The sequence below is a fragment of the Cyclopterus lumpus genome, chromosome 13, assembly GCF_009769545.1.
Source record: "Cyclopterus lumpus isolate fCycLum1 chromosome 13, fCycLum1.pri, whole genome shotgun sequence".
Lineage (NCBI taxonomy): Eukaryota > Metazoa > Chordata > Actinopteri > Perciformes > Cyclopteridae > Cyclopterus > Cyclopterus lumpus.
This window is the reverse complement of record NC_046978.1, coordinates 3,307,480-3,332,464: the sequence shown is the minus strand read 5'-3', so window position 1 is coordinate 3,332,464 and position 24,985 is coordinate 3,307,480. Positions and strand designations below refer to the sequence as shown.

Sequence of the window (24,985 nt, the reverse complement as noted above, 5' to 3'; positions counted from 1 at the left end):
CTTTGGAATATGGATTACAATTGTCCGAATGCACTACATACATACTACACATTCTGTGGTTTATGTATTGGCTCCCCGTCTGACCTTGTAATTCCCTTTACACCTATAGGTCAATCAGGTGAACAATGATTAAACCTCCTCATTTAAAAAAATGTCTTCATATCTGTCCTTGCTCCCAGTCAATTTTATTCCAAGCAAGTAGCTTTCTCTTTCATTCTCATTACTGTAACTTGAAATGGTATGTTTTTTTCCTTCTTGCTTACTTCCTGCCGCTTCTTTCAAATTCATCCAATTCCATCTTTCCACTTCAGGTACCTCACATAAGGTCGCCTCTCTAGTAAGTTATTTAGACTCTTGTTTTAAATGTGTATTCATCAAACAATCTCAGTGCATGGTCTTCCTGGGGCCAGCATTTTCATATTGTAAAGTCACTATTTGTATTCCATCCATCCATTTTCAATACCGCTTATCCTCATTAGGGTCGCGGGGGCGCTGGAGCCTATCCCAGCTGACATAGGGCGAAGGCAGGGGACACCCTGGACAGGCCGCCAGTCCATCGAGGGCACATGTAGGGACATACAACCATTCACTCTCACATTCACACCTATGGGCAATTTAGAGATCAATTAACCTGCAGCATGTCTTTGGACTGTGGGAGGAAGCCGGAGAGCCCGGAGAGAACCCACGCTGCCACGGGGAGAACATGCAAAGTCCACACAGAAGGACCGCTCCGACCGGGAATCGAACCCGCGGCCCTCTTGCTGTGAGGCGACAGCAGCCCCACTATTTGTATTGTAAGACATTTTTCATTCTCTATTCTTTTGTTTTCTTGATCAAATTATCTTATGAGGCAAAGTAGGACAAGGCTAAAAAATACTGATATAACTACTGTGGTTACATTGAGTAAATAAGAATTGCTCTGAACTTTAGTTTTCTAATTTAAGAACTTTAAATGCTTCTTGGTATGAAATGTGACAGTTTAGGGAACAACCCACTGAGCGGATTTAATATTGAACACCGAGTCACAAAACATGCATGTGTCTGCTTCACACAGGTTCATACCACACCAAATCATCATTCAGAGAACAAAAATGTAAAAGAAAAACAAAAGAAACACCTATACACAAATGCATACAGGGTTTCTTGTACAATGAACATGTTCACATATTTAGCTTTTAAGTAAAGCTGACAGTAAAACATGCAACTTCTCACATCAAACTTGGTATGCAAAGTCACAATTCAGCATGATTATAACTGCATTGTTTAATCTTTTTTTTTCTGACGGTACTTCTCTCTCACTCTTTGATCTGTGTCATTAAATAACCTGAACAAATACTCTCCATTGAACTGCACCTACCATATAAAGTCTCAGTCATAAAGACATTCACAAATCTACAAAATAAGGCACAGTATTTATCGTCTCAAGCAAACCATCTAATATAATTTTTTGAAAAATTTGTGTTCAGATTTTAGGAAGGCTCAGTCTCTCAGTGAAATGTGTACAATTAAGTGACAATTTGACAAGTCTTTGTCCGCAGCGGCTCTGTGGTTCTTCGCTGTATTAAAAGTGTCTTTATGGCTTCTTTTCACCACACATGATGTCCTGGAAGCTGCACTTGTGACCTCTGACCCATCCTTCTGGTACATCCTTTACTCAGCACTCAGGAGGTGGGTATCGCCCTCACTGTCCATTGTTTGACCCTTTCCCCCGTCTTAACCAGTCCCTCCAGGGGGATTGAGTTTTGCCCTGATTAGCATCTGAACTCCAGGTGGTGGTGGTGGTGGTGGTGGTGGAGGAGGAGGGCTGGCGTGTCCAGGTGGAGGCCGTCCTGCTGGGCCTGCGGAAGAAGGACATGCCGTTGGAGGTGGACTTCTTCTGAGGATGCTCCATCTGCTGCTGGGACCTGAGCTGCTGGTTGATGATGATCTGGATGTCGTCCTGAGGAAAGGTGGCAAGGAAGAGAAAATCAGCAGGATGTCTGAGGCGCAGTGACTCAACACTGTCGACACCACCCGTATATCATTCAAACTCACTATATGCACAACAGTTATATGATTTAAACACTGCTTGATGGTTAACAATGTGCCGCTATGAATTATTGTGTTACTGCTCATTGGTGTTGTATGCATTTCTCCTGACAAGGATCAATCAATGTATTTAGATTGCACTTAATAAGGAATATACAGAATATTGCCAGACTTTTCCTTTGTCAACAAATCCCATGAAAAGACCAGAACCAACGATGAATTGATCCAATGGGAACAAAGCTGATAGCCAGAGTATTGAGACAATAACACATTTGGTTTGTTGTTTTTACAAGATTTATGAACAATGAGATAAATGTACCCTTCGGGTGCTGAGGAGGTTATGTTTTTAACACTGTGTGTGTTTGTTTGTCTCTTAAAGTAAATGTCTTTCAGAACCAGATCTTCAAGAATGAAAAGCAACAGAAATGTCAGGGAATGGTCACAAAGCTTTGTAAATGATGCATAGATTCGGCTCACAGCCATGACACTTAATCACAAGACTAAAATAAGCATATTATAGTATGAGGGTCCTATAAGTGAGTTGATTAATGAGCTTTGTACGTGGCTTGTAAATATTCCTGTGCATTTCTGCCTATTTAACAGTTTTTAAAAAAGGAACTGAAGCTGATCAGTCCGTATCTGCTCGTTCGAGATATTTATATTTAAGAAACTGTTTATGATTTATATTTTGTACCACAAATTGGAAGTTTTGACAGATTATTTTTCACGATTATTGAGGATAATTACATACTTCTGTTTTCAGCAAAGATTAAAAATATTATCTGCATTATCTTCAACAAACCGCTAGAGACCACAACGTCCAGCAGATGGCTCCTCTCTGTGTCGTGCATCAGCAGCAGAAGGATTCGACAGAAACACCTGCCGCTCATATTCATAACGGACAGCGCTCAGAGAGCGATGGCAGTGTTCGTCCCTGACCTCCCTTCAGTCTTCAAATTATCATCACTAAAACTTTAGTTTGATGCAGATCTTAATTGTTATTAATATTATTATTCATGTTCATGTTTTTCATTAAGCAGGATATGTGCTTGCAGATTTCAAGGCGGTTTGGTAGAAAGAGCCAGCATGAGAGGTGGTTTGAGGTGCTCCAGGATGCACGAGGCTGAATGGATGGACACACCGTGCTAGAGAGAGAGAGAGAGAGAGAGAGAGAGAGAGAGAGAGAGAGAGAGAGAGAGAGAGAGAGAGGGGATCTCACCTGCCAGGCCTCCAGTTCCTGTGACAGCTCCAGTTTACGCTGGATGGCTTCTAATAACTGGTTGTTGAGCGACATCATGTCATTTTTACTTCTCACCAACTCAACCTCCATCAGGTTTTTCCTACCAAGAAAGGATGAAACCTTTTTCGTCACATCACAGTCATATACAAGAATACATTTAAACTCATAACTATGGCTGCAAGAAAAGCTTTCTACAATAAAACTATGAATTGTGTCTCTTTTTGTTTTGCAAACAGTTTTCTGAATCTGCACTTTTGATCTAAAGAATATGATTTCACTGGGCAACAATTTCCATGTTCATATGAGGGCAGTGAGATATGTACATAATAAAACAAAAAAATATTTAACTACAGCAAGTTTAGTCTTAAAGCTTTTGGGATATTATCGATAGTAATAATAATGGTCCACAAATGATATTCTGAGTTTTAAGAATGATATAATTTAAGAAATTAAATTTGTACCAACCCAATACCTCCTTTCACTGCAGAAATTCAGAATGCAATAGTGATTGCCGATACAGATGCCAGTGGGGAGCACTTTCACTTCAAGCACTGTTTGCAACGTAGTCACCCAAGGTTTGCAGAATTATTGTATCATAACAGCTGTTCTTGTAAAAAATAATAAAATGCTATCAAGGGAGAATATTGAGCGGGGAAAAAACAGCTTCTCACTTGACTATGGCTTCATCTCTGTCTCTGATGGCCCGTTGGACGACTTCAGCCTGTTCCTGCACATCCTGCAGCTTCTGTTTCAGCTCAGTGTTTTCCTGCTGCAACTGGATGTTCTAGAGGAGACAGACACTAACTGTGTTTAGACCACTGTGTGAAACTTACTGCATATATCATCTCTTTATATGTATTTAACACAATAAAGGCTGGGTTGTTGCACTAAAATGTTACATTTTCCTTTATAACTATAACTAAAGCTAGTAGCAAGTAACCATTTTGAGGAGGTAAAGAATCAAACTTGGAAATCTAACTTTAGTAAAAATGATCTAAAAAGGTCACCGAATCGGTTTACAATGGTTTACAGTGATAGAAACAAGGTCTGCAATGACGCAACCCAATCCTAAAATAATGGGCCACTATGTGCGCTGCTCCTGCCTGACAGACATGTTTGTTCATCACTGGGTTACCTGATCTCTCAGCTCCTGGACTGCGCTTGGATTCCCACACTGATCGCCCGACCCGTCGACAAAAGCTTGATTCAGCTCCTGGGAGAGAGACGTTAACAAAGAGATCAGGTGTGCATTTCACAGAGATTTACACCGAAAAGGAGCTTTTGTTGTGTTGGCCCATTTGCAAGGTGCTCCGATGGAGGAATGGGGTGGGCAGGATTATTTTGTTACACTGGTAAACACCTGTTGCCTGATCATCATGAGACACAGCTGGACAATTGTATATGCCTGTTTGATGCAAATAGAGGCTGCGCAAAGAATAATTTGAGCCATCAATTGCAACAATTCATTGGCATCCATTGCATAAACAAAGACACACTCTTCCTCAGCATGGTTCAGACACTACGGTGCTTCTAACAGCCACCAGGGGGACAGAGAAGCCAACCATGAATTAGTGATGGTTGTCATTTTCTGGATCATAAAAACCTACATTTTAGAGGTGCAAGGTTTTATCCCAACAGCAGTGACAAAAATATATGTGACACACATGTTGCACAGACTTTAGAGCTGGGAGTTGTTCACACATACTTTACATACATGTGTGTTGATTATTAAACACAGAAGACATAAAAGCCACCTCGTAATAATCATGTCCTACTTTGATTTCAAAGACAGCCTTTTGTTTTGCATTTCCTCTCCTGCTCCAATCGCTCAGTCTGTGGCTCACCTGAGGGCTGGACGTCAATGCCAGGGTTTGGGCCACTCCCTTCAGCTGATACAACATTGCTTGCAGGTCTTCCTGTTGATCGACGACCTCTGACCTACCCGAGCTGTTCAGTTTCTGGGTCAGTGGGAGCAGTAACTGAAGAATGGACCCCATTTCTTGTGTAATCTGAGTGGAACAGGAGAGGAGGTATGTTGATTTGTGTTCACTAGGATTTTAAAGCATCAACCCAACGATTAACTGTCTCTACAATAGCCAAAACTGGGTAGTTTGAAGTGTTGACTCTTACGCACATGTCATAAGAGGCTGCTACTGCGTGTCTGGAATACACTAACATGTTGAAATGAAAACTAAGCCTTACTGACAACAAACTGGGTCAAAAACATGGCATTTCTCTGCTTCTTGTCCTTTCAGCTTGACACTTCTTGAGTGACGTCAATTATTTACACACCTGGAGGTGCGAGCATTACCTCATCATGTTATTTTCCTTCCTTGAGTCATATATATATATATATATATATATATATATATATATATATATATATATATATATAAAAATCACATGATACTGATCTCATGATAACTCAACAAAGATATATTGATGACAAACAGGAAACGTAGTGAATGACTCATGAGTGCAGTTGTACATCACATTCTGTTATGTCACTGTACAAATATTTCCGTGAATTTAATATTCTTGTTTCCAGTCATCAGAGGAAAACAATTTCCCCTCAAAACACGCGACTCAATATTGGCAGGATTACAGTAGAACGAGCCCACAACACTGGCCGTCCACAGAATGGACATAAAGTATAAACTAGCTAAAGTTGGAGCTAAACTATTCTGGTGTGAGTATTTTCTACTTCTGGGCACATATTTACTTTTGTTTTGCACCATAACTCTGCAGCATTCGTGGTAACTGTGTTATAAGAACAATTTGAACCTACACTCATTTACCACTAAGAGTGTTTGATATGCATAAACGTATGTCACCTTATATATAGCTTTAGATCATGATATTGATAAAAACGTAGTACATGTCCTGGAAAATCAACATAAAAACATTTCCAATGACCTTTAAATACACTTTTTATGTGTAAATGATTGGTGTTGAGTTCCCTTCTCATTACATTACATTACATGTCATTTAGCTGACGCTTTTATCCAAAGCGACTTACAATCATGTTACATTCATACACTATAGACACAGCTACAGGGAGCAATTCAGGGTTAAGTGTCTTGCTCAAGGACACATCGACTAGGGCGGGGATTGAACCACCAACCTGACTGAAAGACGGACCTGCTAACCACTGACCCACAGTCGCCCTTCTCCTTTCTTCGTACCTCTTGTCTGCTGACTCCTAGCCCTGCCGTCTCCAGGCTGCTCTCCAGCTCGGACAGCAGTGAGGCGTCTCCGCAGCTCCTGCCTTCCTGCAGGGACACCTCCTCCTGAAGCTCCTCCACCTGGGCCTGCAGCTGCTGGGAGCGATCCCGCGCCACCTCCACCTCCTGCAACGCCCCGGCTAGCTGAAAACACAAGGAGGCATGTGAACACACACATATAGGACTTTAAAAAGACAAAACCTGCAGGTGACTGTGGGTCGGTGGTTAGCAGGTCTGCCTTTCAATCAGAGGGTTGCCGGTTCGATCTCCGCTCACGGCTAGCCCTAGTTGATGTGTCCTTGAGCAAGACAATTAACCCTGAATTGCTTCCCATAGCTGTGTCTATGATTGTAAGTCGCTTTGGATAAAAGCGTTGGCTAAATGACATGTAATGTAACAAACAGAAATCTTAAATTAGCAACAACTACAGCAAATTATAAAGCTGAAGATAAGACATTATTAATCTTCCCATTACATTGATGAACAGAGAAATTATAACGCAAAGACATATGTGCTTTTTTTTTTTTAAGCTGTCGTAAAACCTTTTACTATTAACATTCAGTGAAAGAGAAATCCTGAAGTGCCAGATTCCAGACTGCAGCCCAACATGAAACTAAATGAACTCAAGAGGAATTCAGATTTGCAAGTGATGGTTACAATGACGAGGACGAGGCAATTGTTTCGCAATGCTCTCCACAATCCCACCGAAACCCAGGCCACCAGGCTGGGAGCAGAAAATCCCTTTGTTATTGAAGGCCCTTTCATTCATACAGCAACCGCACTGAGCCGTGTTGTGGTGCCTCGTCTATGTACCTGTTGGCTGTGCTGCTGGTTGAGTTGGCCATGCAGAGCCAGGCGTGTGTGTAAAGAGGCCAAACTCGCCCTCAGCTCAGTGTTTTCTTGACACACACTCTCCAAACGCTCCTCTAACACCTGCTCCTTCTGGGTGAGACGCAGCACCTGAAAACACACACACACACACACACACACACACATACACATCATAAATGTGATTTTTTTTAATGATTATTTCTTCTCTGGAAGTAAGACTAACTCCCACTATGCCCTTGTATCACAACAATTCATATCAACTAATGATGATATTTATTTGGAGAGGAACACAGAATATTTTGGACGTCTTTTCACTTGACTTTCCCTGAAAAAACAAAGCATTGCTTGTTGTGGGAATGTTCCTTTTATTTTTATTTTTATGAGTGCTGGAGTGGTTGAATAATGCTTTACCAGAATCTCCCTTACTGCGTTTATTAGGAGACAGCTGGCCTCTTCCACCACGAGGTATATCCACACAATAATTCAGCAAAATTAGCTTTTGAAGGATGTTTTCAGACAGCTTGGGTTCGTTAAATGAGTCAAATTAATGACGATATTGCCTCTTTTGAATCTATAATCAAAAGCACTAATAATGATCAAGGACATTTTATTTTGAAGTTTTGGCCATTTTTTAAAATCCATATGAATAACCATGACAGGAAGTAAAAATAAAATGACTCAGTTCTGTTGTATTAAGTTGTGTTCAGTATTATGTGTTCATGTTTTTCTTTGAGCTTTTGTCTTGTGTTGCATTATGTTTTTTTCATGTATTGGATAACACTAAATACATGAACATGCACCAGCTGACAACACAATCAACACTTTTGACGGGAAATCTACAAAAACAAACACCCTGTTTGTGTGAGCACACAATAAAGTCTCGAAACATTTGACATCCTTTTCACATTTAGGATTAGCTTTGGTTGCAGCATGTAGAGGTACATATACAGTAAATGGCAAAGTAGCTACCTGCTCCCTCATGGCACTGAGCAGCTCCTCGTCCTGCGGCCTGTTGTGGCTTCCTTTTTGTTGGAGCTCCTGTTTTAGAGCCTGCAGCTCACTGGAAATGGCTCTCTCCACCTCCATCGCCTAGACAATCAAAAACACACCAGAGAGAAAATATGAGATTCACAAATGGAGTGAAAGAGAAGCTGGCTTTTGAATTGGCAGGACTGCCTTCTTTGTGCGTTTTGTTTACTCAAAGTTCACACAGAAAAGTGGAATCATACACTTTTATCTGCCAACTTGAAACTCCAAAACAAAGCTTGAGGGATGAGTATTGAGGCCACATTCTTGTATCCTAAAATGGACAAATATATAGCAAGAATAAATCCTGTAATCTGCACCCAGATGAGTATAAGCACAATATGATACCCGACTGAAAGGTGGGGTTTAGGTGACTAAAATTGAACATGTGTTCTGTATGTTTTTTTCACAAGGAAAATGATAGATGTTTTTTTTTTTTTTTATTGCCTCCAGAAGAACTGCTCATGGTTACAATATTCCCAGTTTGGAAAGCCATGATCTCAAGTGAAGTCTAAAATGGTTTCACGCCAATCAACTGATTGCTGATTGAACGAGGCAACGTGCCAGCTATCAAACTTCCATATAAATAAAGTAAGATTTAAAATAAGAAAAAAAAAGTTTTATGAGGATGGAAATACATGAATGTTAGGCCTTGTTTCTAGGCCTCCTAGTCAAACTTTCCAATAAAAGCAAAAAAAGATATCTCAAATTCAACCTTCCTTCAGGACGTCAAAAACCAAAAGAGCTGGAAACCACCAAAAAAAAAACACAACTCCTACGATCACTCATCCAGCAAAAGAACAGAAATGAAACGCCAATCATTGAAAAAACCACGTTTCATATTAAGGGTTAAATAATAATTTCTTTGTTTTATCACCTGACACTTTTTCAAACCGTATCTCTCAAACACAAGACTTTGAAACATGAAAAGATTAACACTGACCCACCGCTCTCATAATCCCACCCACCCTCCCACCCTGGTCTGAGACCCTCAGTTCCCCTTACTCAGCAGTTTGGTGGGTGCCTGTCAGGTCCCATCACCGCCACATAATACAAGATCAAAGGCCGGCTTCTGCAGCAGATGGAGCAGAGGGCATCTTGGTTGTGTCTGTGACATCATCACGCCACATTAGACAACAATGTGGCGAAGGGTGAACTTGGACATCATGAGGGGGAACGGAGGGAGACAGCTTGTGTGTACGTGTTTGTAAGAATGTACAGAGGAAGTGAGGCAGGCGTGAGTCTAAAATTTGTGTGTGTGTGTGTGTGTGTGTGTGTGTGTATGTGTTTGTGTGTGAGAGAGAGAGAGAGAGAGAGAGAGAGAGAGAGAGAGACTAAAGCTGGCACTAATGGACAAAAACAAAACATGGCATGCAGACACTATGAGGAGGGGGGGGGGCCTTAAAGATGAACATTTGTGTCAGTGAGTCGTAATTACCGCTGCCTCGTCGACAAGGGCCCCTTCTCCACAAAAGAGGCAGCGACCCACTGAGAAGCACCAAAACAGGAGTGGAAGGAGGACGGTCCAATTTGGTAGAGACCCAAAGATGATATCCCCTTACGTGGCCCCTCAAGCCTCAGGCCTCAGGCCTCCACCGCTCCAAACGCTGAGGTATCTAACCGCTGACCCCAGTTAATGCCCAGCCCCTCAGGGAGCACACAGAAAAGATGGCTTTCCCCTGGGATGATGGGATATAAGGGGCGACATCAGAGGAGCAAATGAAAGATGTATATCTCTCCCCAGTGTATATTGTCTCCCCCTTTTTGTTTATGAGCTGTGTGACGCTGGTAGAAGGAGCAGAGGTCATGGGGGCTTGCCTCAATTCAGGCGTCTCCTTTTACGATAATAAGAGATTTGTCACGGTCGTCCAATAACACACGGTGATCAACGGCCAGGGCAGGTGATCATGTGACGTTGGGTGGAAAGCAGGAGGTGGAAAGGTAACATGTTTTTCGTTTGTTAACCAAAAATATTTAAATTTACATCCATCTATCCAGCAACTAATTATTATTTTCATTATGAATGGATGCCTCACTCAACATTCCCTGATATTTTAACATCTACTTTACTCACTGTCTAAACAGTCAGCACTGAACCATGTGACAAACTGGCACACACCAACATTGTTAATGCAGCCGCTTCCTCAAATGCAGCAGGATGAAGAGTCACAGCGAACCTTTACTTCGGAGCTCTGCTTTGCTGTTGCTGGTAAACAAAGAATTCTTTCTCGCTCAGGTTTCTGTGGTGCGATACACGGCCTCCTCCATGTTCCTGTCATGCTTTGGTTACACACAATTAGGATTTAGTATTTCAAGCTCTCTGAAACCTCAGCTGATTATTTTTGTTCTCGATCATAGCATAATAAATATCTTTGAGACAAATATATAAATGGCATTTTTTCACTATATTTAGTAACCGTAGTAATCAACAGATTAAGGACACAGATCTAAATCCCTGTAAATGTGGTCTAAACAAACACACACTCACATTAATACAGACACAACTCACCACGGCAACAGCACCCTTCACTACGTCTGGTGAAGACACATCAGACATGGAGCTTCTTCTTCAACACATTTGCTCTCTCTTCTGGCTTTTTACAACCAAACAGAGTCCACAGTGAACCATGCCTGATGCCAGATAAAACATTTTCTCCACTTACCTTTTCCCCAAACAGCCCAAACAAACAGAGATAGCTGTTTTAAAAAAAATCTAAATTTACTTTTTCCTGAACTTCTGCAGTTTGTTTTCCTCAGTAAGTTCTTCAGCCCCGGCCGCAGAGTAGGGGGGGGGGGGGGAGACATTCATAGTTCCTTATTCTGCGGACCTTGACTCATGGGAGGGCCAGTACACTGTTGTTTGGATTTAATTTTAACTTGTGCACATGTTGCTCTTTTTTGAAAACGCACGAGGAACCGCTCTACAAAGTAATCGGCCATGTGTGACGCAACACGTCACCACGACTGAAATGTTTAATAAAAACATTCCCCATTTTCTCAGTCTGGAAAAATACTCAATGGCGTCCAGCTGTGTGAGCCAATCAGCTCCTCCGTGTTAACTGATAAGAGGCAGTAAAATACCATGTCACCGGTTTGATTCTCCTGCCAGTGTGTGCTCAAGATCGAGTACTGCAGATTGTAAATGTTTGAACACGTACAGCCGATAATGATTTTAATCAGCTGTATGTTGATAGTAATTTTGTTTATTATGTCACACACAAGTTAACTTCATGTTACTGAATAAACTTGATCTGGGTCAACAGATTATACTGTTCTCATGTTGGCCAGAAACGGATGATTATTTTCATAACCGATTAATCTAATAACTTTATTAACACTAAATTTCAGAACATAGTGAGAATTGGCTGACACAATTTACTAAGGTCCCAAATCTTGGCATTTTTGCTCAAACAAATAAACAAATAGTCCAATTAACAAACATGCATCTTCCAGATCTTTTCTACTTTTCTTCCCTCCTTCCCAGGTCTAAAATCAAATCATGGCATAAACCCTAGCTCACTCCCCTTCTCGTTTACATATCGTTTCCATTCGGCACCACAAAAGCACGGATCATTTGCCTGTAGCCAACAGAGCTTTGTTTCTACTGACTAACCAACTTCCGTCTCTGCAGCTCACATGAAAACTCTCCTTTTTATCAACAACTGTGTTAGTCAGCATTTTGTCCCGGCCTTGTTCTGAGTCAGAGAAAAGCCTGAGAGTTTGGCCTCGCTCTAGAGCAGATTGCAGAGTCAGACTGATACCTGAGTGCTTTGCAGAGAACATAGAGTTTCAGTGTGAGGATTGGGTGACGGCTCGTCTTATCTAGCTTGACTCAGAGGGCCAGCGGCTCTGGATCCACAGCTCAGGTTTCTGTTTCTCAGCCAGGGAGGTTCTTTGAACCAAGGTCTCTGGTGCTGTTGTCTCTAGTTCAGACAAAATAACATAAAATACACACTGCCTTGCATCCAGGTGTGGGACTCACAGTGTTGAGCTGCTCCCTGAGTCGCTGTGTGAGCTTGCTATCCTCCAGCTGGGCTCGACTCTTGTCCCTCTCGGCCTCGCTGAGGGACCGGGTGAGCCGCTCCACCTGGGCGCTCAGCTCCCTCGAATCCCTCTCCAGGTCCAACACCTGGCTCTCCCACTGGGACTGGCAGCCCTCCAGCTTCAGCCGCAGCGCATGCCTGCCTTGCTCCAGCTCCTGCACAGGGGTGGAGAGATTAACGTCAAGTCATGATACAGTTAATTCAACACAGGCTGTTTATATGAAGCAAAGGTTTGAAATAATCCTTATCAGCAACAGGATGATAACGTGTTCTTATGAAATTTAATTTAGTGTGACAAAACAGGCTCATTGAGAGCTGTCAAGGATTCACGTGGAATCTGAATGAAAGACATCTGTTTTCATATATTCCACTTAGGCCTGCACCTTATAAGTCAATTGATTGGTTGAAATAAAATGAGTCTACAATGTTGATAATTGATTAATATATTGAGACATCATTCTTTTTTTTCCTTACGTGGTAAGGATATCCTAGCAGCGTGAACACATATCTTGAGCTGAAGGAAATTGGGAATTTATCACCATTTTCTGACATTTGATAGATTTTATAGAAATTGGTTAATTGACAAATCAGCAGATAATCATGTATGATTATCATGTATGCAGATTCGATCAGTTTCAAGGCATAAACTGTACGTCTTTGCCACATCTTTATTGCACTTTGCAAAGTACTGATTGAAGTCGTAGCCACACCTGATAAGATTGAACATCTGAATCATCAACATTCTCGCTGAGTAAAAGCAACGAGGCCATTATTTAGTCTGTCATAACAATTCATGGGTGTGATGCTGTGCAGCTTCACGACAAATACAACATTAATTTCACCTCTCGCTTCATTGCTGTTAGATTTGTTGTCTTGAAGATGTTCCTTACATTTAGGGAATCATCTCTGAGGCTCCCAGCTGACACCCTAACTGCAGGTTGCTCCTTGTATTAAGTTAACTGCTGATGTGTCATGGGGAGTTTGTATTATACACATTTGACTCCTTCGCAGCAGGTTGACAATTGCTTCCACAAACTGTGAAGATAGCTTGCCTGACACACATTTCAGTAAAGACATTTCTCTAGGCTAGAAATACTTTTGTAGTCAGTGCAACAAAACAAAAGAGAGAGAACAATGAGAGCTCAGAGGCACCGACCTGATCAAAGTACAGTTTAGTAAAGAAACAATTTAACATGGAACATTCCTGCCTGTTTATATGGCAGCTACATTTCCAGTGGATTCCCTATATCCAACAGATTGACATTGATTTACAGTGGATTTAGGAATACATTTAATTATGTACAATCTGCTGTAGATCATACAGTGCGGTTACTATTGGGTCTCAACCCACCAATGTGTATTTTCTCCATTATTTGATTAAATGATGGTCTCTATAATCAAAATGTAGTGTTTAAAGTTGTCATTTGGACATTTAACAATAAAGAAACAGTCAAGTGGGAGTATTGCACATACATTGTACGTATGAGAATAAAAACAATCTTCTGGTCTATGGTCGGTATAATTTACCCCAATAAATCCTCTTATTTTTCCATACAGGATTCCTTTTATTCATAACGTTGCTCAATAGTCTGGTACTAATGAATTTAAAACAATTTGGTAGCGTTGTATTTGACTTCCTTTTTCATCAGGAAACATTTCACTCCCTTCAAATAATAGCAGCAACCACGTTGTCAAACCTTTTAAAAATCACATATTTCGCCAAAAAGCTTTCATTGCCCATTAATTAAAAGCAGATTAATTTTACCTCCAGCCTGTCTGCGTATTCTTCATGAAGTTTGTCGCTGCGCTCTTTCAACTGACGGTTTTCCAGGAGCAACGCGTTTCCCAGCTGGGCCGCCAAAAGAACCTCTTCCTCCTTTTGTTTCAGAGCAGCCACAAGTTCACTGGGGTCTTGATCATCTGTCATTTCCTCCGCTCCGTAGTCGAAGTAGAAATCCTCCTCCAGCTCCATGTTCTTGGGCTTGAAGCGCCATTCGTCCAGTCGGTCCATAATCGGCAGTTAACTCAAACACACCTCCCGGATAATAAATATCGTTTTAAACACGCACAGGAGAAGCCGTCGGTCCATGGCACCGGACTGCTGCTGCTCTTTCAGTCTGGATGTGGTGGAGCTGGAGGTTTGAGCTCTGGCTGTCACCGGCACATGCCTGTCCGTCTGCAGGGGGGCGTGGCTTCACCTGAGGACACCTGCCCTCCTCGCTCCCAGTAGTTTGTAGTGGGAAATGACCACGAAGCATGGAAGCACCTGTGTGCTGAGTGATGGAAGATGTATCCAGTAAAAGGAGCAGTATCGCTGTGTAAAATCACTCTGTTACAAAGTCCTGTGTTCAAAGTGTTACTGAGGCAATTAAAGGACGTCTACAAAGTATGCATAAACGTAAAACACAAAACATAAAAGCATGTACAAAGTACAATATTTTATTCAGAAAAGTAGTGAAGGAGATGCATAAAGTAGCAGAACTACTTGAGTGGAGTACAAGTGCCTCAAAATGGTTCTTAAATACAGTACTTGAGTAAATGTACGCCCTTACTTTCCACAACCGGATGTGACGTGATGATTAAATACAACAAATTCTATTTTATTCAAGATGTTTAGTTTGTTGACCAAATTCTAAAATCAGCACAATATACTACCTCAAAAATACTGTAGCATTGGATCAACACCTCGTCGGTGTAGTACAAAAAATACAAGATAAGAATAAAGTAAAATTAAAGGTTTCACCAACTATTTAATATATGTGGAACATGGATTTCCAAATTGTCCAGTCATTAGAATATTTTTAATCTGATTTCCCTACATATTAACCATACTACATGACGTTCCTCCCTCTATGAGTCTTCAGTATTATGTAAACATGTCATAGTTATACTGGAGATGGAGACATATCTCATGGTCCTAAATTCTTCAGCATTATGTAAACATGTCATAGTTATACTGGAGATGGAGACATATATCATGGTCCTAAATTATTAATATCATTGTCAATAATCTGTATATTTCATGTGTAAATTCCCACTCCATACAAGCATAATGTATCTTGCTTGTTTCCTGGATCTTGTCTAGTTATGACCAGCTATTTTTTATTTTTACCAGTAATACTCTTTGTTTCAATATTTCACAATATCCCTGCAACATTTCACAGCTTTATTTTACTGGTGCTCATTCAAATGTGTCCTATTTTGTCTATTTGTTTTTTACAAACAAAGTGCACTAATATGTGTAATATATACCCTACAAGTTTCATGTCAATATTGGATATTTATATGATTTTCGCATCAATGTTATTAAGAACCTGGCAGTAACTATTTAGCGGGATAAGAAGAAAATGTATCACATAACGATGTACATATATATATATTGTATAATAAATGTATAATGTATAATAAAATGTCCAACACCCACTCCCAATCAAACCTTAAACAATGTGAAAATTACCCCAATACAACTTGTCAAACAAGATATATTTAATATTTGTATATAATTTTTTTAATGTGTGATGCATTTTGAACACTGCACTGTCTGTATGATCTCCACTGCACATATAACCAAAACATGTTTTGGATTGTTTTTTTTGAGTATGGCAGTCATTAGCACTGCTAGGGAATCACTTTTTCATTCATTCATCCACCTAAGGAGGGCCCAACAAGTCCACCCAGGGGGAGTGTCTGGCTGCTTTGTCTGGCTGTTTGCCAGAGGTCAAAGGTGAGCAACCTGCAAGCTTTCATGGAGCAGAGAGCAGTGTCGGGGGAATAAAAGATGCAGCATCCTGACGCATGGCAGGGCTTTTGTTGTTGAGGGGCGGCACAGTTTCTGTACATATGGCAGTAGGGGCCAAGTGAACGTAGGAGGCTCAATCTTGACGGACACCGCCACAGTCTTCATTGTTCCTGTTCAGTTTACAGGCTGCTCATGGAGGGGCTTGCTGCCACAAGTGTGACACATGTGGTCAAGCTGTGCTCAATGAGTAGATGGGACAACACATTCAGACAAAGCTAATGAAGCAGCATGTGTGTTTGTCTGCCTGAGTGTGTGTGCACACAGTCATTTGTCAGAGGAAGGGACAGTCTTATTAGGTATTAGGCCGAAGCTGAATATAAACTTATTTCACCACCAATAAAGATTACCTTTTCTTCTGCCGAGTCAAACCACAGAGGACTCTCACAGTGATGGTACCACTTAAGTCTAAGGTTTTCTACCAGCTTCTGCAGGAGCTGTGCAGAAGACATTGACCCAAAGCTATAAAGCAGAACCATAAAAGCATGGTTGATGTTATATATATGCAGCTAATGTTGACTTCAGTGTATATATATATATATATATATATATATATATATATATATATATATATATACACTGAAGTCAACATTAGCTGCACTGCCTGCATCAGCAACACATGTGATGGTGTTGAGAGTGCTGAGTGTGCCAAAGTATGCTCATAATAAAGAGGAAGAGAATAATGTAGATGAGCATGGTGAGTGACATTATATATTATGATTTTCTAATCACCTGCAGTAAATAATATCCCCATCATTATGCCCTTCAATGACCAGAGGTTGGAGGCTGATGTCAAATCCATAGATTGGGAGAAATAAATGAAGTTGGGTTTGTGTTACTCCTCATTTCATATATACATATACAGCGAGCAGTCGTTACATTTTATTTAAACACAAAGAATAGTAAGACAGTATATTTTCATAATGTATCAAACGTGAATACACCATGACGCAGAGTAGCTCCTAATATGGATACTATGTATTTTCACTGTAGCATTAACATGTGAGCAGCATTTACAATTTGGTTGAGGTGAAGCTAAACAACTTTATTCAGTGCTTCATTGTGTCTTATAAGTTTTAACTAAAACTCTCAAACAAATGAGGTAAAATAAAAAGTACAATATTTCCTCTGAAATGCGGAGGCTTAGAAGTATTAAGTAGCATTACATGGAAATACACTGAGTACTTGAGTAAATTAGTATTTGAAGGCCAGATGTAACGCCAATGTGTTATTTTATCATTAGTTGTTAGTTGATATACTCCAGCAGCCCATCACGGACCTCTAGTGGCTCCTGGTGGAGACTAATGTAAACACAACACTGACGGCTGTGTTCGAAAAAGTATAGAAACTGTGACCCGTTATATCAATATCACAGATTGTTTTCTTCTTTTAATTACAGTATATGAGGTAGTGTATTGTCAGAGCCTGGGAAGTTTTCATCTATCATCTTAACTATCATGATTATGAGTAATATTGATGTTATTGTTATTATTATTACTATTATAATCATTATTATTACACTTTACATGTATTTCTACATGTGTTTGTTTGTTGTTTACAATTTGATTTAAATTACTCGTTTTAATTTATTTTTTACTTTTGTAATATTGCTATTCAAATAAAATTGTTTTGCTTTGTACTTATATTTTAAAGCTCGTTGTTGCATGAATTATTATTTTTATTTCATTAATATAGACGCACGACACACTCCGGCCAGCAGGTGGCGATACGTGACCTTTCATTAAACGCTGTCAAAAAAGAGGAAGCATCATTATAAACACGCGTGAACTTTGAGTTGGGAAGAACTGACTTACTATAAAAGATTTATATCAATTGTTTACATTTACATAGTGACAATGGAGAGGAGCGCAGGGACAGTTTCAGCTATCAACGCTTTAGGGTGAGTAAGCTAACTGCTTCCTTGTTTGCTGCGTATACTCCTAACGTTAGTTAACTTACCTTCGCGTGTTACAGAAACTTATTACAAGCTCTTGTTCGGGACAGTTTGATACAAGTTAACTAACTGTGGTCTATAAGCACTCCAATCTCTTGTTAAATGTGTAATTGTGTATCAATATTCTGGCCTCTCCAGTCTATTAGGACCAACGTGAAGCCGCTAATTTCACCTGTCGTCTGACTTCCTGCTCAGGTACCCGGGCAGCGCGTGCCTCTCGCGGTGTCGATGTGATGAGCTCCCCTGCCCGCTGCTCACCTGGCTGACCGCCCAGCTGACGGCTCTCTGTCCGGAGCTACAAGGTGTTCATTACGAGCCTCTGTCCTCTGTGGGGTTTGGTGCAGTAACCGCAGTCCAGTCAGACACGTTAAGTCTTCATGTGGTGTTTCTTCTAACTGAGTAGAATAACATCCACATCTGGTTAGTTTTTAAGACGCTGCCTGACCTGAGCTCGTTTACACCTTTAAACAACACACTTTGTATCAGTTACAGTGTCTGTGTTTGTACGTTATGTCTGGGGTTTGTTTTTGTGGTTCTCATATTTGGGAGGGGAGTGGTTTAGTATGTTTTCTTCCATTGTTGAGATAGATCTTTATTCATCCTGAAGGAAGTGTTTGTGTGTCTGTTAGGTTGTAGTGGATTTTATATATTTGCACATGTAGATAAGAGAAGTTTATGTTTTAATTTAATACATAAAGAAAGATATGATAATTAATTTGGGATATTATGAGGAATATTCTGGAGGAATGTATTATGAAACATAAGAGAGGATCACTGTTTTATTATTCTGTTTTAATGACAAATGTAATGATTAACTGTATGATGCATGAGAATGAATGAATGTTTTATTGTTTAGACAATAGTTAAAATGGATGCCGATTGAAACCTAATGTGTTGCTTTTATTCGGAAGGCAGGATAATAGGGTTTTATTGTGAAGGGGAACTTCCTGTCCTTGACCGGAAGAGTGAGCTTTGACCCCGCTAGTTTTACTAATTGGCTTAGCGAACAGAACTGCTGCATCCTTTGAACTGACCAATGGAACTAACCTTTAGGTGTGAATTCATTTGCATGACCATACTAATAGCCGAGCATTTGTTCTGGGGACATGGTTCTACTGGTCTGGAGACTCGAGACAGCCCCGGTCTGTGGCTCCCTGGGAGCTGCACTCCGTCTGTGGAGAGTTCCTCCTTTCTGGCCCCACGATCGTGAACGCTACATGAGTATTATCTTTGCCATTAAATATTGTTAAACTTTAACTCGAATCCTGAATTTCCTGCGGCCACGGGACCCGGAGCTTTGAACACGAATCTTACATGTCAAAGGTGCTCAGTTTAAAAATATAAATAAATATTGATATATATATTATTATTTCCCGATATATCAACCTAGCTCCTAATAGAAAAATATCTTTTTTTAGACTCAAGCAGAACAAGTAACGTCTTGCTGGTGGGGGAGTTGAGAACCTTGCTGTCAAACATGCTGTCTCCCCTCACTGTGTTGACATCAGAGGTGCTGGGGCCGTCCATCCTCAACAAAGTCACTGGTGAGAATTATTAGGACTCTTGTGGTCCATGTTGTAGAGTTGTATTTAAGGGTATAACTCATGATTGTAGTGGCCATGGATTTGTGCATTTCCTTTTAATGAAGTGTGCATCTTCTTAAACTGACTGTTCAATCCTTTAGAGTTCCTTGTAGCAGAATTGCAAGCGGCTCAAATAATGAGGCGTAAGGAATCGCATCCTGAGGAGATAACAACAGGGGACGAGTCTGAAAAAGAGCAGCGACTTAAAGATCACAGCCATGAACTGGCTGAGTTTGGTCAGGAATACGAAGATGACGATGACAAAGACAGAAGGAATGCGGAGATGCAGGCAGAATGGATATTACTGCTGCACGCCCTTGACATGGATGCCTCCTCACAATTTACAGACGTGTCAAGTGAAGTAAGTTTGGCGTAAGAGAGACTGAGATGTCACGACTACGAACAGAGAAGTACTGAATGCTTTTTAAAATGTTTTCATGCAGGTGAAGTCGAGGCTCACTCGTCTACCGTGTGGAAACATGACCAACCCGCTTCTCAACAATAGCCTCAGCTCTGAGCAGTGGGTATGTTGCTACGGTTATCATATGTAACTCTTTGAGCACTTCAACCTTTTTTTAAATTTTTGTATCCCCTTTCTGTTTCTCAGGTGCACGTTAAAAAGATCAATCAACTTCTGTCAGAGGACTATCACTGTCGGCGACAAATGATGATCAAACGCTTTCAGGTGACACTTGAGTCATTTGCGTGGGGAGAAAAACAAAAGGTAGGCGGCACCTTACATCACTTCTTCTCAGAACTCACTCTTTTTAAAAGTGGATTATTTGTTTATTGGGATTTATTGAGATTCATGATCACAACAAATGCACAGTTCAATCCATTTTTTATTTACAGGAGCGCAGTGAAGCTCTGGCCTCGGTGCCTCCTCTTTCATCCCTCTCTGGCTCCTCCCGAGTGTCCTCTGCTCTTCTGATCGCCGCCAGAGAGGATAAGTTCCTCATGGAGCCGATCAGGGCTGGAACAAGCACCCCCGTCTACAAGGTACGACTGTAAACCGATATAAACTGTTCCTGTGATTCTGAATGAAGACCTCTTAAGATCAAAATACAGATGGCCTCTAATTCCTATTTGGTCTCACCAGATGTTGATGGGCAGCGTACCAGACAGAGGAGGACGACCAGGAGAATTGGAGCCTCCTATGCCAGCGTGGACCAATCAAAGAGCGAAAGGAAACCGATCAGGACGAGGAGGTGGACAACATCAACAACGTAGATTTTCTGATAAGAAGAAGAAAGGGGAAAAATGAGTAACAAGTCTTTCTCTTACTGCTTAATTTGAGAAATAAGTGATAATTTTTCTTTATTGAAATCCTTGTTCTGAAATAATATATGGGCGTGGAATGCTATATAGAATATGATGTTATAGTTATAAAGCTGTGCAACATTCTTGGTTATATTACATATAACTAAAATAGCTTCTCATTGCTATAATGTACTGGTATTTTACCAGATATTTTTGTTGAGAAAATGAATACTTTACTCAGATAAATGAATAACACTATTTTTGTATGAGTTGACTTTGCACATTTATATGTAGGTTTGATTGCTGAAGAATAAACCTAGTAAACAAATAAATGCATTATGGTGTTATGTAATGTGCCAAGTTGGTAATGCTGTTATGCTTAAGACACCCTAGCAACAACTGTTTAACTGTTCAATTACCATGTATTATGTCGGCTGTAGCTCTCGTTTTTAGCAAGAAAACATTTCACTGATGTAAATTATATTCTCTTATATGAACTGTTTTTGCAAGACACCAGAGAAACTCATTGCTTTATCTTTATCTAGTTGTGTTTAGCTGAATCTGCCTCCATAATCATTTTTCAGGTAATTTGGGAACTGAGGCACATATTTTGTGTCAGTCCGTCCTACAAGAATAGGGACATTGCAGTTTAGAAACGTTTTTATTTGTATTTGTTATCCCAGTTTCCTGAAGTTGAAACAAACTGAATTGCTATTTCGTTTTACTTCATTTGTTATTGGAGGTGCTAAATAAACTGCAGCAATTTGGGCAAGAATTAAACGATAGTCAGTATACATTGTGAAAAGCAGCTTACGGTTTACATTTCCTAAAAATGTCATAACCATGAAACAAAGTTTAAAAAAAATACATAAAATAAATATAACTATGAACATGTTTGTTAAGGTTAGACAAATTAAGTACTGCAATACTTACCTGAAATTGAAGGAAGCGTTCCGTTTGTTTTTTCATACAGGTGTTACGTCGTAGTCAGTTCCCGCGTTGAATAGTGTCCCCTCCTGTTAAAGTGACAGCGCCCCCTTCGGCGGTTAGGGTTTAGGTTCGAGGGAAGCGCTGTCCGACACAACACCGGAAGTTATCCCAGAGACACATGATGTAACACAATAAGTTCCGGATTAGCTAAAGGTCGACATAAAGTAGCCTGTGGAACTGCGTCCGTTTTTACCAGCCAGCAAACTCACAAATATTACCAAGAATTCACAAAATGCCGAGAGGAAGCAGAAGCCGGTCGTCCAGGATGGCCCCTCCAGCCAGGTAAAGTGTGTTGAAACACTTATTTAGGCTCATTTAGTTGGGAACAAATCTAGCGTAACGGTTAACTAACGTGTCATGTGTTAGCTGGTGCCACTCGTTATTAGATTAGTATCTGGAACTAACTTGTAGCGTTAATGATTTAAGAACATCTTAATGTCTTCCTCCTGTACCAGGACATTGATGCTCGCTCAGAAGTCATTGATTAAGTAGTGAAGGTTACAATGTGAAATCTACATCATGGTAATGTTGCCTGTTATGTGACGTCACAATTAAACTGTGTGGATTTACATCAAACTACAGGCTTTTCGCGGAGCTCAACGTTACCTACTTGATACCATTTAGGATTTTCATTCATAAACCCTTTAAAACCCTTGAAATTGTCCTCGTCTCTGTGTTTTCTGACTTCGTCACATCAACAGCGAATGCCCTAAAACTATTTGTCATGATATCCACGTCACTTATACAAACTAAATAAGAATTAGTTTTATTTTTGGATTACGTTAGCCACATCTAGTTTAGATGAAAGCTTAGGACTCTAGATACTAAGCCTTTGCTCTAATGCCAAACTGTCCAGAGGAAACTCATCAATGACCTCAGGTGACACCTTATGTCAGTCCCACATACAGTTACAACACAGATATGTTATACTTCTTTCTGTCACTCTATTGCACATTTTAAATAGATTTTGTATAAGATCCACATGTGCATAGCTGTCTTCCTTTTTATATATGAATATCATTTTTATCCTTGGGGTTTCCCGTTGTCAACTTTTACCCTGGTGAGATTCTAAAGACGGAGTGCAGTCTTCTTTTCTCGAGAGTTGATGGTTTTTGTCATTAATTCAAAACTAATTCAAACTCATTTGAAACCAGCACTTGTGCCAGTTGATGATAGTGTTTGGACCCTGTATTTCAAATTACTTTCTCTTTACCGCAGGGCCCCACCCCCACCTATGGCCAGGGCTGCACCCCCTCCCTCCTATGCCCCGGCGCCTATGCATGCTCCTCCATCTTCTGTGGGTGCTCCAGCTGCAGCACCCAAGCAGCCTGGTATGTTTGCCCAAATGGCGACTACAGCCGCTGGAGTGGCAGTGGGCTCTGCAGTAGGACACACCCTCGGCCACGCGATGACTGGAGGCTTCGGTGGAGGATCCTCGGAGCCTGCCAAGCCTGATGTCACATACCAGGTAAATAAACTGGGGTTTAGCCAGTCATAAGACTAAAATAGCCCCAGGACAGATTAGTGTGTCTGTCCTGTGGGAGGTATGAAGCAGTAACAACTGAACAGGTGTGGTTGTGGGTTGGAGGAGGAGGCAAAGCAGTGATCACCACCAATAAATGTTAACTGGTAGGCTACCATCTTAAATCCAGTTATTGGGGATTATGGATTACTGTGAACCACCTACATAATCATATTATTACCTTCAACTGGGTTTATCCACAGTAGGTATTAAAGTACTATGTTAATTATTGCAATAATGTATGGATACATGTGGTATTTTCTTCTAGTAGCATTGGCAAGAAGATATCACTTTTTGTCATTGTTACATTTGAAACGAATGATGCAAATGACAATGCCTACTATAGATGTATGAAGGATCCCATCATCTACCTTGTGTCTTTCAGGAGCCGTACCAAGCTCAGCCCATGTACCAGCAGCAGCCACAGTCCATGTATCAGCAGCAGCCCCCTCAACAGCAGCAGGGCTGCTCGTATGAGCTCAAACAGTTCATCGAGTGCGCCCAAAGCCAGAGCGACCTAAAGCTCTGTGAGGGCTTCAGCGAGGTGCTGAAACAGTGCAAGTTCTCTAATGGTGAGTAAAAAGAGCTGTTGGAAGAAATTCGATTCCACATGAATACACATTTATAGCTTCCAACAGTGCACCACTGATGTAATGGTAGTTACTTTTTAATTCACTGTTTTGAAAGACTCACACACTCTCGTATTTTAACAGACGTGTCCATTGTCTCTTTAGTCTTGCTTTACTGATGGCTGTTCTTTATACATTTGAGTTAACACTCCCAAAAAGCAGGATTTGCATGAGCACTGAGTCAGTGAGACGTCATAGCAACATGACTTTACATTATGCCATCATGGGTCTTATGTAATACACAGTGTGGCCACAAGGAGGCGTATATGTAAAGGCTTTCTGAATGCGTTACATAACGCCTGTACTATAGGATTATAAAAAAATATTAGAAGTAGGAAAACTTGTCGAATTAAACTGTTCTTTTCTCCACAGGTATGTCATGAGACTGAGACAAACACCTGGAGAATGAAGAGCACACACAAACTGTAATGAGCCACCAAGCTGTATGAAGTGTTTTAACCTACAAGAAATCAATAAACTTACTTTATTTCGACAGCTGACTATCATTAGAAGGCATCATTGTGTTCATTCTCAGGACATTGCTACAAAGTTTGTAATAATAGTCGTATAAATATTGTTTATATATTTTGCTGCGTGTTGATTTGAGTTGTCGACCGTGATTTTCATTAGCTTGAGTGCTTTTTAATTTAAATTCAACTGCGCATGTTTCCATCCTCTGGATTGTTGATGTCTGCAGTTTGTTTGCAACATGTTTTAGATTTCAAAATAATAAAGCCCATGAATCATAAAAGCAGCGCGAGTCGTTCTAATCTATTTCACTACCGGTTTTTAATGTTGCACTGGACTTTCTAAGAAACATTTCTATTTTGACATGCACTTTCTTTAATTAGAGGTGACA

The 24,985-nt window shown here is 40.5% G+C and overlaps 3 protein-coding genes and 1 long non-coding RNA gene across 6 annotated transcripts; 2 read left to right on the top strand and 2 right to left on the bottom strand.

Annotated features, from left to right (window-relative positions):
- Positions 1-978: 978 nt before the first annotated feature.
- On the bottom strand, positions 979-14,863 carry si:ch211-235m3.5 (BICD family-like cargo adapter 1). Of its 3 annotated transcripts, none has more exons than XM_034548819.1 (10): positions 14,158-14,863; positions 12,305-12,547; positions 8,293-8,412; positions 7,306-7,452; positions 6,454-6,636; positions 5,113-5,277; positions 4,404-4,481; positions 3,940-4,052; positions 3,248-3,368; positions 979-1,939 (listed from the first exon to the last, which is right to left on the bottom strand). In XM_034548819.1, the coding sequence occupies exons 1-10, from the start codon at positions 14,401-14,403 to the stop codon at positions 1,682-1,684; spliced, it is 1,674 nt and encodes a 557-aa protein (XP_034404710.1). In that variant the 5' UTR covers positions 14,404-14,863; the 3' UTR covers positions 979-1,681. The 3 variants fall into 3 exon arrangements, with proteins under 3 accessions (XP_034404710.1, XP_034404711.1, XP_034404712.1); XM_034548820.1 differs by having other exon boundaries at positions 982-1,939; positions 12,332-12,547; positions 14,158-14,517; XM_034548821.1 differs by lacking the exon at positions 6,454-6,636 and having other exon boundaries at positions 1,682-1,939.
- Positions 14,864-17,941: 3,078 nt separating this feature from the next.
- Positions 17,942-21,531, top strand: im:7138535 (uncharacterized protein LOC797998 homolog). Its single transcript, XM_034549317.1, has 8 exons — positions 17,942-18,088; positions 18,338-18,444; positions 19,561-19,686; positions 19,827-20,086; positions 20,169-20,249; positions 20,333-20,449; positions 20,578-20,724; positions 20,825-21,531. Exons 1-8 carry the CDS (start codon positions 18,045-18,047, stop codon positions 20,987-20,989), a joined length of 1,047 nt encoding a protein of 348 aa, XP_034405208.1. The 5' UTR covers positions 17,942-18,044; the 3' UTR covers positions 20,990-21,531.
- Positions 20,617-22,029, bottom strand: LOC117742001. Its single transcript, XR_004610784.1, has 3 exons — positions 21,919-22,029; positions 20,822-20,960; positions 20,617-20,730 (listed from the first exon to the last, which is right to left on the bottom strand). It is a non-coding gene; the product is annotated as an uncharacterized LOC117742001 (long non-coding RNA).
- A 36-nt stretch (positions 22,030-22,065) lies between these two features.
- chchd2 (coiled-coil-helix-coiled-coil-helix domain containing 2) lies at positions 22,066-24,877 on the top strand. The gene is made up of 4 exons (XM_034549260.1): positions 22,066-22,257; positions 23,194-23,443; positions 23,883-24,069; positions 24,499-24,877. Exons 1-4 carry the CDS (start codon positions 22,208-22,210, stop codon positions 24,507-24,509), a joined length of 498 nt encoding a protein of 165 aa, XP_034405151.1. The 5' UTR covers positions 22,066-22,207; the 3' UTR covers positions 24,510-24,877.
- Positions 24,878-24,985: the final 108 nt, after the last annotated feature.